The 13,302-nt window shown below is 36.4% G+C and overlaps 1 protein-coding gene across 4 annotated transcripts in view; it reads right to left on the bottom strand.

The window, feature by feature from the left end:
• HBS1L (HBS1 like translational GTPase) overlaps positions 1-4,936 on the bottom strand; it is an 83,209-nt gene extending 78,273 nt beyond the window's left edge. For all 4 annotated transcript variants that reach the window (XR_008618342.1, XR_008618343.1, XM_007105988.4 and 1 more), the window contains exons 1-2: positions 4,774-4,936; positions 1,288-1,353 (exon numbers count right to left, since the gene is read on the bottom strand). Coding sequence is in view for 2 of the 4 variants with exons in the window: in XM_007105988.4 (XP_007106050.1) it covers positions 1,288-1,353; positions 4,774-4,816 (109 nt within the window). In the remaining 2 variants the exon portion in view is untranslated. The remainder of the gene's footprint in view (positions 1-1,287; positions 1,354-4,773) is intronic.
• Between the last annotated feature and the right edge of the window lie 8,366 nt (positions 4,937-13,302).

The following is a 13,302-nucleotide window of genomic DNA, read 5'->3' as shown; positions in this document are numbered from 1 at the left end:
TTAGTGAGAAAAAGGTCTGGATCAAAGACACTGTCTCTCATGTACCACAATGTTCATTGCAGCACTATTTACAATCGCCAGGACATGAAAGCAACCTAACTGTCCGTCAACAGATAAATGGATAAAGAAGATGTGGCACATATATACAATGGAATATTACTCAGCCGTAAAAAGAAACGAAATTGAGTTATTTGTAGTGAGGTGGATGGACCTAGAGTCTGCCATACAGAGTGAAGTAAGTCAGAAAGAGAAGAACAAATACCGTATGCTAACACATATATATGGCATCTAAAAAAAAAAAAAAAAAAAGGTTCTGAAGAACCTAGGGGCAGGACAGGAATAAAGATGCAGACGTAGAGAATGGACTTGAGGACACGGTGAGGGAGAAGGGTAAGCTGGGACGAAGTCAGAGAGTGGCATGGACCTATATACACTACCAAATGTAAAATTGATAGCTAGTGGGAAGCAGCCGCATAGCACAGGGAGATCAGCTCGGTGCTTTGTGACCACCTAGAGGGATGGGAGAGGGAGGGTGGGAGGGAGACACACAAGAGGGAGGAAATATGGAGATATATGTATATGTATAGCTGATTCACTATGTTGTAAAGCAGAAGTTAACACACCACTGTAAAGCAATTATACTCCAATAGAGACGTTAAAAAAAATTTATATATATAAAGACACTGTCTCTGCTGTAAAGAACATAGGAAATGTTTTTGTTATATGGGCGCAAAGAAGAAATTTGTCAGCAAATGAGACAGAAGATGCAGCTCTTATGTGGAATCCTACAGGAATCTGAACTCTAAATCACTTTGCATTTCCATCAGAAGTTTGAATTACATGTATTTGGTTTATTTACAGTAGATAAAGTACTGTATGAAGGGAAGTCTATGCATAACACTTCAGTGTTTCTAAGATTCAAGATTTTCCTGGGAATATAAAATTAACTGCTGTCTGCCTTCAGAAGTTTTAGATTTTCATTATTGACTAAATTACCATTTTAGTCAAGTCAGATTAATTGCGCGCTGCAAAGAATATTGGAAAACCATAGTTTTCAGAGTTTTCTTCAAATTGTTTAAAGTCAAATGATGGAATCAAAATTTTAAATTCCATTCGTAAGTAAAGAAATTATTTTATATACTTTTAAAGTTCACATACAATTATCTTTCTAAATGGTACATAATATTACAGTTTCCTGGAACATGCTTGTCCTAGAATGACAATAACATTTACTTAACATTTTTAAATACCCAAATAATGAAAATCAAATTATTTTTTAAAATTCACCTGTTGATGGTGAAATACAATAATCATCCTCTACAGACTGGCCATAGAGATCATCATCTTCAAAATCTAAAATAAAAATACAAGAGATAAATTCACTTACAAGTTCTTTTCATATTCTTAGTTATTAATGAGGAAACATCTGAATTCTCTCCAAAATAAATTAAATTAAATTGTTCATCTAAATTAAAGGAACTTAGAATGTCCACTTTTCAAAAAAAAATTCTAAAAATTCTACCCAAAGTAGGTATTTACTGACTTTCTATATTTATAAAGACATACATGTTTTTAGATTTTTAAGCTAATTGAGTTTTAAGAAGTTTTTCCAAGTTTTCACTTCGTGTGCTCAAAGAATAACCCCATACACCATGTACTTGAATTGTCCTTCCAGTACTGACAAAAATCTGAAATAAGCCTTCCATCCATTTTTTCACCAGATGCCTGCTCTAACCAAAACATTTATTTTCCATACAACTGACTAGCGCAGGGTATACAATCAGACCATGAAGGCAGTTTTTCTTCATGTAAAGCTAGGTAATGCACAAAACCCAGCTTATCCTAAACTCCCCTCTGCTCTAGCTAATTGGCCTTTTTTCGAACTGACTACAGTATGCTCTTTGCCCAGATTTTCCTACGGCTGTTTCCTTCTCCTAGTTAAGGTTCCAGCTCAAATGTCATCTATTTCAGTAGTCTTCCCTGACCACTCCGGGTAAAGCAGCAAGCCCTGCCTGCCACTTTTATTCTCTAGCACACTCCTCTAACTGAATGTCTTCAAAGCACCATACCTGGTTCACTCCATGGACTATAGCTCCTTCAGGGCAAGACTGTCTAGACAACTACCTGACACATGCTTGGCATAAATTAATACTTGTTTTATTATAAATTAATGAATCAATCTATAAAAACCCACAAAGAACATAAACATGTTTACATTAAGTGTATTTATTCATTCAACAAATACTAACACTATGCCAGGGGCTATCAGAGACATTTGGGGTACAAGACTGAGTGACAGGCACATTCCCAGATCTCTACAAACCTAAAATCTAACAAGGGAAGACAGACGAGAAAACGAGCAATTACAAAACGATATTACAAGTGTTTGAGACATAAGAATACAGAATGATCTGGCAACACACATAGGAACAACAAAAACAGAATTGGGAGTGGGGTGGCTAGGGAAAGATCCCCAGGAATATCATATTTTAAACCAATTCCAAAGGACAGTTAGCTATATTTCTGAGGGTATTCATGTAGCAGCAGCAGGAACAGCATGTTCGAAGGCTGAGACCAAATATTTATGGCAAAGAAAAATTACATAAATGCTACTATTGGATGAAAATGTGTAAATTTTTACACATTCAATAAATTATTAGATCACAATCCCGACTTAATAAAAAATTATTAGCAAATAAATGAGAAGCCATTCACAAAAAAATATATTTGGATATTAAAGACAACAAGAATCTTTTCATACTGGGTCAGTTTTTCAGTACTGAAATGAACCCTAAAAGTGTTACAGTATCAGAAGATAAAGAGAATTCTTTCCTGGGATTTTTGTAAAGTGGTTCTTTTCCTCAACAATATTTTGGAGTATTTACTGCACATAAAGCATTGTACTGGCTAATGGAGTAAATATAAAAGTAAAGTATGGGCTTTGCCTTCCTGGGACTTTTATTAATTAGTAGGTGAGGCAGTCTTGTAAAGTACTACCCATATTACAGAGAAGGACACAATGAGAGTTAAGGAGAGGAACCAATAGATTTTGGAGCACAAAAATCTCTGTAATGAAAAAAACAAAAAACCTCTGTAATGAAGTTATATTACTTTTGAGAATTTTTAAGTTATTATCTGAGAGAAGGGAAAGCTTAACTGCGAAGAGAAAAAAACTGGACACTTAAAATAAGTAGAACTTACACAAGCAAGAAAACGGGATGAACCTCCAATGCTATAGGAACAGCTTGGTTATGATGTCATCAACTGTTCCAAAGAAATCTGAAAACCTGATCTGGGGTGGCTAAGGTGAGAAGGATCTTAGCACTCACTCCCTCAAGCCAAGCACCTCTCCTTCAGGATGCCTTCCTTCACATACGAGCTCTGCTTAAACTCCTCCGACTCATTCTGAACAGCTGTTCTCACTTAAGTAGCTCCCATAGCACTTCATAATCATCTGTTACTTGTGTATCTCTCTCTTTAAACTCCCTCAAACATCTTGCTGTTGGTCCCCAAAGCTCAAACAGTACTCCAAGCACTCAATGTTGATTGAGGACATGATAAATATCTATTAAAGAAATGCATGAGTAGTAATTAGACTTATTCATGTCTTTTACAGCATATTTGCAAAAATATCTCCCAGGCTAAAGTCATTTCTCAGGTAACAGTGGTCCACAGGCAATACTTAACATCCACTGCAATACTGAAAAAGAATTCCATTCTGAAGTGACCACCAGGAACCTAACACGTGCCAGGCTAACTGGATCACTGCCTTCAAATGTAGCAAAGGGTGTTAGCTGCCCTCCGCTATGTTTAGAGCATACTGATGTTCTAGAATAATCTGCTGGGAATGCTAATAACCACCACCAATATATTAAGCACACCGCATGCTCTGTACTCAACAACGTGATAGATCTTTATTCATTTGCACTCCTTCAAACTTGTTTATAGTTTTATTTTGTGTGATGCTTGGTGATGCCTACAATTATCCACTGTATAGAAATTAAACTCCTGGACAACATTCATATTTTTTTATTTCACTTTTAAAATCAATAAGTCCTTTTAAAAGCCCCCTTTCTTCTAATACTACTTTTTTTTCCCAAAAAGTACATTTATATTCAGCATGACCAACCAAGAACTGAGTACACACCTCAAGATCATCTATCAACTTACTCTTTGGGCCTTTTTAATACGTATTTTTGTCTACCATCTCCTGAGTTTCCAATTTAACTTGAAAAGCACAGAAATTAAGTTAGCTAATTCAAGCCATGTTCTGCACTAAGAGTGTAGGAACAAACACACAAGATTTACCCTGTATATCTAACAGTTACAGCAGAACAGCTGAATGTAAGCACTAAGTCAATCCTTTTACAAATAAGAAAGTTTCATGGGCCTGTTTGAAAGGAGGGTCGGGGAGAGAAGCTCGAAGTAGGAAAGTGTGTAGCCGACCTGGGGGGAAACAATGGGAGAGGTAATAATGCTTACGTGGGTAACTACCACCGACCGAATCCCAACCTTTTCAAAAGTCCTTCCCATATGAGGCCTACAGCATCTTCCCTGCCCTAAATAAAACCAATCCCAGAAGGAAAAAATCAAGACTTAAAACAACGCCATTCGGTGTAGCTCAGGCGTCCTGTAATTTTCTCCAAATGAGCCTCCTCTGAAGGCCAGCCCGGCACCACTGACAAGAAACTAACATATGGAAATGAGTGCCAACCGGCTGCGATCACAGCTGGAACGATGAAAATGACGTTCCGGCATAACCCTGCCACCTACCTTCATCGTAGTTATAGCCTCGGACATTCCGATGCCTGGCCATGACGGCGGAGAGGGCGTTCGCCACAGCCGCTTACAAACTACCAGCTCAGATACTGACAAGGCGCCAACTGCGTCCTGGCGAACGCCGATACGCCATCTTGGCTTCCGGCAGGCCTCAGCGCTGAGCGCCTGCGCACGCACGACGTCTTATCTGAGTACGGCAACCTCTCAGGGTCATTCCCCTCTCTGAGGACGCATGCGCACTCATGCTCACGGGAGGGGTGCGTTTCGGCGAGGCCGCGCCCACAGATAAATTGACTGACGGGGCTTTCGAAGGAGACAAATTGCACCGCTTATAATTTGTTAGTTTGGAGTTAATATTTCGAGTCGGGAGAAGCTTGTATACGTTGGGTATAAGAATTAGTCCAAGTTTTAGGGCTTCCCTGGTGGCGCAGTGGTTGAGAGTCCGCCTGCCGATGCAGGGAACACGGGTTCGTGCCCCGGTCCGGGAGGATCCCACATGCCGCGGAGCGGCTAGGCCCGTGAGCCATGGCCGCTGAGCCTGTGCGTCCGGAGCCTGTGCCCCGCAACGGAAGAGGCCACAACAGTGAGAGGCCCGTGTACCACAAAAAAAAAAAAAAAAAAAAAAAAGAGTTAGTTCAAGTTTTAAAGGCGAAAAAAAGACTCTTCATAAACGGGTATATTTTCATTGAGAACCTGGCTACAATAGGTCACCATGAATTTGTGTATGCAATTCGTGGTTTCATGTATGTGCTCCATCCTTCATTAATACCTCTAGTAAACACCTGTCTGCCCTTAGCCATGTAAATGATTATCGTCAGATCATAAAGGATTCAGTGAACATTCACTCAACACAGTAACATGCTAAGATTACTAAATATAGCTTCTTAGATACTGGCCTTAAAAGGTAATGAATGTTAATGAATAAATCTATAACCTATTATTAAGCGTCATTTCTTAGGTCACAAAGTGAATGATGCTATGTAAAAAATCAACCTCCTTATTTTACTGAAGAAACTACACTTTAGTTTTAGTTTTATATTTTTGAAGTGGTGATACATCAAATTCTAGAAATAAAAGCTTACTTAGCTTTTTATTATCCATAATGGAAAGAAATAATGATACAAATTCAACTCATATTTGTTAAGTGGCTTGAATGGTAACTTACACATGTGTTTGAATGTGTCTAACCACCAAATGTTTGTTTTTAACTATCATTGCTGTTCAGTGTAACTCCAAGACAAAATTTTACACAAAGAGAGTTGCTAATTTTATATGGCTTAAGTGTTTATTTTACACTTTTAGGTAATGTTTATGTTGTAGCCTGTTTCTTCGTCTGTAAAATGGAGATAGTAATAGTATCTAACGTACAGAGTTGTGAATAATTATCCTTGTAGAAGGATTTCACACAGACAAGACAAAAGTTTGGGCTATGGGTTGTAAATTGTGACTAGGAAAAGTATTCTGGGGGCAAGGGAGGGGCAGCAAAACTAGTGGAAGATAAGGGATGTTTCAGTAAGTTTGTACAAACCCATTTCAGCATCAATTCCTAGTTTCTGTTGATAAGGATGGTATCTTATCTGTCGTCTGGTATAGGAAGGACAGTTTTCTCATAGGAAATTTTATGACCTGCTTTTAGGTGGAAAGGAAAAGGCCTGAGAGCCCTTATTGATGTTTCTCAAGTTACTTCAAAATAATCAATATACCAAAGCATATTTTAGGGTGACATGCTCTGAACTCCTTCAGTACTCAGTAAATTCTAGTTCTCTACCCCACTAATTGGAAAGCTTTATGTTTGTTTCTCTAGCACCCTAATGTCTGGCACTTTGAATGTTTGCTAAATAAATTAATGAATTTGAAAAGATAGATATAATATCTTGCTATGAGATATTTAACAAATACCACAAACAACTCTACAACTAATTCGTTTTAATATCAATTTTTAAAAAAAAATTATAAGTGAAAGTAGCATAACTACCTTATAAAGTTTTTAACACCTTTATTGAAGAATCATTGACAAGGAATAAACTGCACATATTTAAAGTATACAATTTGATGAGCTTTGACATATATATTCACCAGCGAAACCATCAACACAACCGAGATAATTAACTTATCCAGATATGCAAAATTTCCTCAAATATCTTTATTATCTCTCCCTCCTGCACCTCGCTGCCTCCTCACCCTGGCCTTAGGCAAAAACTGATCACCTTTCTGTCGCTATAGATATAGTTTGTATTTTATAAAATTTTCTATAGAGGAAGTCATATAATATGTATTATTTTCTTCTCTGGCTTCATTCACTCAGCATAGTGATTTTGAGATTCATCCATGTAGGTGCTTGAATCATGTACAACTCTTTGTATGGACATAAACTTATTTATCCTGGGTCAATACCTAGGAGCTGAATGGTTGGATTATCAATATGATGTTATCTTTAGTTTTTTGAGAAACTGCCAAACTGTTTTCCAAAGTGGTTGCAATATTTTACATTCCTACCAGCAACATAGTTCCATTTTCTTCACAACCTTGCCAGCAGTTGGTATGGTCTAAAGATGTTACGTGTGCTTGACATTTCTGTATCCTCTTTGGTAAAGTGTCTGTTTGAATCTTTTTTCAATTTTTAATGTCAATTTTAATTTTACTTTGGAGAGTTCTTTTTATATTCTGGATACAATTTCTTTGGTATATAATTTGGACATACCTCTTGCAATTTGTAACTGGCCTTTTCATTCTCTTAATAGTGTCTTTCAAATAGGAGAAGTTAGTTTTGATGAAGTTCAATTTCTCAATTTTTTTTAAATAATGGATTGTGCTATTGATTTCATACATAAGAGACCTTTGCTTAACCCAAGGTTACAAAAAATTTCTCCTATTTTTAAATAAGTGTTATAGTGTTAGGTTCTACATTTAGATTTATGATCTGTTTTCAGTTGATTTTTGTGTATAATGTAAGGTTTGGATCAAAGATTGTTTTCTTATATGTATTTTCAATGGTTCCAGCACCATTGTTGAAAAGAAGGTCCTTCCTCCACTGAATTACATCTGCATATTTATCAAAAATCTGTTGTTCATATATGTGTGGTCTATTTCTGGACTCTCCATTATGTTCCATTAATCTACTGATCTTTTGATCTAGCTTGACACCAATACCATGCTGTTATGATTATTGTAGCTTCAAAAATCTTAAAATCAGGTAGTGTTAACCCTCCAAATTTCGTCGTCTTTTTCAAAATTCTCTTAGCTATTTTAGGTCCCTGGCATTTCCATATGAATTTTAAAATGAGGTTATCAATTACTACAAATATTCTGGCTGGGACTCTAATATTTTGTTGAATCTATAGATCAATTTGGGGAAAATTGACATTTTAAACATGCAGTCTTTCAACACATGCACATCATAGGTCTAATTTCTTCCAATAATGCTTTCTAGTTTTCAATGACTTGTTTGCACAACTTTTGAAGATTTAATTCTAATTATTCCATAATATTTTTATTCTATTGTGAATAATATATTTTTTAATATCAAGGTAAATATATATAATTAAACTATTTAAATTAATAAGTTGTTTAGCACCATCAATACCCACAAAACTGCACTTATATATAATAAGAACAAATAGTAGGAAAATTAAAATTAAAAATTAATTAGCTATATTAGCATAAAAAATATCAAATACCTAGGATGAATATAGGAAAAATGGGTAAGCCCTAAACTGAAACTAGAAAACATTGCTGAGAAACGTAAAGAAAGCAACGTTAAATGGAGAAATATACACTGTCCGTGGATTGGAAGAGTCACTATTATTATGTTAAATGGAAGACATGTCAATTCCTCCCAAGTTAATCTATATTTGATATTATCCTAGTCAAATCCTGCAAGTTTTTTGGTGGAAATTGACAGATTCTGTAATAAAAATGGAGCTGCAAAGATCCTAGAATAGCCAAGACAATCTCAGAAAAGAATCAAGTTGGAGGACTTACACTATCACTAAGACTTGCTTTAATGCCATAGTAAGTACAGCAGTGTGATACTGACAAAAGGATAGACAAATATACTATTTGTCTATGTGTCTATATATGTAGTATATATAATGGGTACACCCCTACCAGGACTACTATTAAAAGCACTGACAATAGTAAGGGTTGGCGAGGATGTGGAGCAGTTAGAAGTCTCATAGCTAGTGCATGTGCAAATTGGTATAACCACATTGAAAACTTTCGGCAGCATTGCCAAATACTAAACATTTGTATGCCTTGTGACCCAGAAATGCCACATCTAAGTACAGGCTCAACAAAAATCAGTGCTTGTGTACAAGAATGTTTATAACAATTTTATTCATAATAGCCCCAAAATGTAAAGAAACCAAATGTTTTTCAACAGTAGACTAGATTAATGAAATGTGGCATATCCATTTAGTAGGAAAATACACAGCACTGAAAAACAGCAAGGGAGGTTTTATATATCTGTAAAACTTTATTGTGCTGTATATTTAAGATATCTGCACCTGATAGTACATAAGTTATACCTCTATAAAAAACTAAATAGAAAGAAAAATGGGGAGAAAATCCTTGGTATATTCAAGCCTATCTTTGATATAGAATAAGGGACTATATATACCATACAGTTTTCAAATGTTTCCTTTATACCCTCTTAGTGTCCAATTTTTTTTTTTTTTTTTGTTGTTGTTGTTGTTGTTGTTGTGGTACGCGGGCCTCCCTCTGCTGTGGCCTCTCCCGTTGCGGAGGACAGGCTCCGGACGCGCAGGCCCAGCGGCCATGGCTCACGGGCCCAGCCGCTCCGCGGCATGTGGGATCCTCCCAGACCGGGGCGCGAACCCGGTTCCCCTGCATCGGCAGGCGGACGCGCAACCGCTGCGCCACCAGGGAAGCCCCTTAGTGTCCAATTTTAAAGATATATATAAAAACTAAGAATTTTGATATATCTAGGTTAGAATTTATTTGTTAATATATCAATATATCCCGGAGTGCAGTTTGTTTTCTGTTTTCTATTCTAAACCGATCAATTTAGACTGAAATTTAGAATTTTCTGTTGTTGCTGAAACAACACTACTTTGGCAGCTACTTAAATACTCATAGGAATTTTGGAAAATACATTATGGTGACTTCTGTACTCCATACTTCTGAAAAAGAAATAAAGGAATTGCTCTTACTCATTAAGAAAGGAAGAGTTGGAAGAGAGGGAGAGTCATTGTAATTGTGACAGTAGACACAGCATATGAGAAAAGTCTAGGGTTTTCTAATTAAATGCCTAGGAAAGTATGGCCTATAGTCCAAAATGTAGAACGACCTATGTAGGTAGAGGATCCTTTTGGGGTCCTTTGCAGTTCTGTGATTATGATTATACATTAATAGTGTACACCTATTCATCTTTATTATTACCAAATATCTGTGAAACTATAAACAGGTGACTTAATTTTCCTACTGACCTTCTAAATTAGTTACGTAACCCTCTGTCTGACCTAATGATATTCTTACCCTCCTCTATGGAACTTCCCCTATCTTCGTGTATTATTCATTTTTTTCTTTTCTTTCCTTTTTTCTTTCATTTTTTTTCTTTCTTACTTTCTTCCTCTCTCTCTTTTTTAAACATGCACATGGATGAGTGAAAACTGGCAAGATCCAGTGAATAGGTGCTACATCAAGATAAAGCTTTGCCCCCAAAGGGCTTGAGGCCATCCAGGGATTCCTTGTTTGACAGAAGCATTGACAGCATAACTAAACAAACAAGAAGGTGTTCAGGGAAGCTGAAACAGATCTTCAAAGAAATTCAGTGGGTGATTTTTAAATTTCTGTGTGGTATTACAGAGCTTAATGCAGAACATATCAAAACTTTGAAAAGGCAATGGTGGGGTCCTGAACTTCATAAGGCAGAATGATTCCCTACGAGAACAAAATAGAAGTCAAAGTGTTCTACATTTAGATGTGAACTACTCTCATTGGGGAATACCAGCAAAACAATAATGCCTGGGCAAAACCTTCCTACGCAGGTAAATTCTTTCAACCACCAATCCTGGGCTAACTGTCAAGCACTCTGTCATAAAATATGATCATAAATATGGTTCAGGAATTCTTTATAAGATTCACTTTTTCAAGTTCATGTTGTTCTAAGTGTTCTAAAAATAACTAATCCTCCAGTTTAAGATCTTTCAATGGAGCCACATTACTTACAAAGTAAGTTTAAATCCTTAGAAAGGCATTGGCATCCTTTGTAATGTCACTGCTGACTGGTTTCGCACATCACCTGCCATCACTCCTCCACCCTACCTGAGTCAATCTACACCACAGTTCTTGCTTTTAGTGTTTCATGCTCTTCCTGCCCCAGGACATTTGCAGATGCTACCCTTTCTGCCTAGAATGCCCTTCAATCTTCGTGCCCTCTTATATTACTCAGGAGAACCCCAGTAGCATCACACATTCTGTGATGCCTTCCTTGACTCTCACAGAATAAGCACCCCTACTCTGGACACTCAAAGTATCCGCTAGTTGTCTCTGTTATAACGCATATTAATAATATTCTAATTGTCTATGTTTGTATCTATCCTTCTCCATCTCCCCAGCTAGATATAAATTCCTTAAAAGCAGGACATCCTTTAGCTTATTTTGTATCTCCAGCATTCAATATAGTGACTAGTACAAAACTGGAATAAATAAAATACATTTTGTTGAAGGATTGTTGAGTAAATTTATAACTTATAAAATAAATATATTTGTAAGGTAGAAGAATTTCATAACTTTGGAGACATCAATATCAATAGGATTCTGGAAAAAGAAACTTTTTGCAAGGAATGAGATAGAGAGAGTGGACAATACAGAAATATAGGCTGTGAGTAGAAATGTCTAGATTACAAGTCTCTTTTATATATACCCAAAAGAAGCAAAACACATGTTCACACAAAATGTTGCAGACAAATGTTCACTGCAACATTATCCATGATAGTCAAAAGGCAGGATCAACTGAAATATCCATTAACTGATGAATGGATTATTTTTTGAAGTGGTCATTCCACACAGTAGAATATTATTTGACAATAAAAAGGAATGAAATACTGATAATATGCTACAACATGGATGAATCTTGAAAACATTACATTAAGTGAAAGAAGTCAGTAAGAAAACATATATTGCATGATTCCAGTTATAAGAAATGTCCAGCAAAGGCAAATTTGTAGAGACAGAAAATAGATTAATGGCTACATAGGGCTAGGGAAGTTAGGGGCAAATGGGGAGTGACTGCTAATGGGCAGGGTGTTTCTTTTGGGAGTAATGGACTTGTTCTAAAATTGATTGTGGTGATGGCTACACATCTCTGAAAATATACATAAAAAACACTTTAAAAACTGTACACTTTCAATGGGTGAAATGTATGATATGTTTATTATATATCAATAAAGCTGGGTTTTTTTTGAAGAGTCTCAGTGAAATTCAATCTCTTTCAGATAAATACTTAGTCAATTTGAAGATCAAAATTTCATTCTTGAAACTGAGAAACATGGGTGCAGTGAGAAGCTTCTGCAAATTCTCAGCAGAGAAGGAGAAATATCTAACACAGTGGCAACTTACTACAGTGGTTAAGAGCTACCTGAGTGAAAAGGCTTGTTCTTCCATTTACCAACTATGCAGTCTTGGGTCAATTGCTTGTCCTCTGATGCCTTATTTACCATGCTGTAAGACAGTGGATAAAAACTGAACAGCCTTAAAGGACAGTGAGGATTTAAATGTCCTAATTCAAGAAAGTACCTGAAACATCTCCTGTTATATAGAAAGCATTCCAACAATTCTCCTTAGGCCCCATTGACTTCCATTGCAGTGGACGAAGCCCATCTTGTCTTTGAATGTTATGTCAGTCCCCACTGAGATGGGATTGGTCTGGTTTCATGCCTTGGTGCTGACATCCATCACACTGACACCCTTGAACTTTACCACTACCTCCAGTGGTAATGCCCCCATGAGGCCTTCACAACTTTACTTCAGGCCTCTTGGTCCATCCAAATGTTCAGTACTTTCTTGCCCCTTGGCAGGGCTGATCATTCTCAAATGTTTTCTCAGCTCTGTGCTGTAGCAAGACAACTTCAAAACTTTTTTTTAATATAAGTTTATTCCACAGTGATCATTCCCTTAGTACTAAAACATATTTTATATGAAATCATTTTGTACTTATATTTGATGGTTAATATGTGTACTTTGTTGCCTTTATGACAGAATGATGCTTTGAATTATACCTGTAGAATTCTACCATGAAACATAAATGCATTTGAAAGATGCATGTTGAAAGAATATTGAAAATGCCAACAAATCATAATTTAAAGTAAGTCATCAAGAAATCTGAACTCACCAAACTGTAAACTCATATTTGTATTTCATGATGCCAAGCATATAATGGATTTTTACAAATATTCGTTGAAAATTTTATACAAATAGAAGGATTGAATTATCTTTCTATTCTCTCTACAGAAAATATTACAAAATTATTGTCATGGGAAGAGGTAATCTAATCATATGCAA

The sequence above is a fragment of the Physeter macrocephalus genome, chromosome 10, assembly GCF_002837175.3.
Source record: "Physeter macrocephalus isolate SW-GA chromosome 10, ASM283717v5, whole genome shotgun sequence".
NCBI classification, from domain to species: domain Eukaryota; kingdom Metazoa; phylum Chordata; class Mammalia; order Artiodactyla; family Physeteridae; genus Physeter; species Physeter macrocephalus.
The sequence above is the reverse complement of the archived record's forward strand: the minus strand, read 5'-3'. Positions and strand labels throughout refer to the sequence as shown.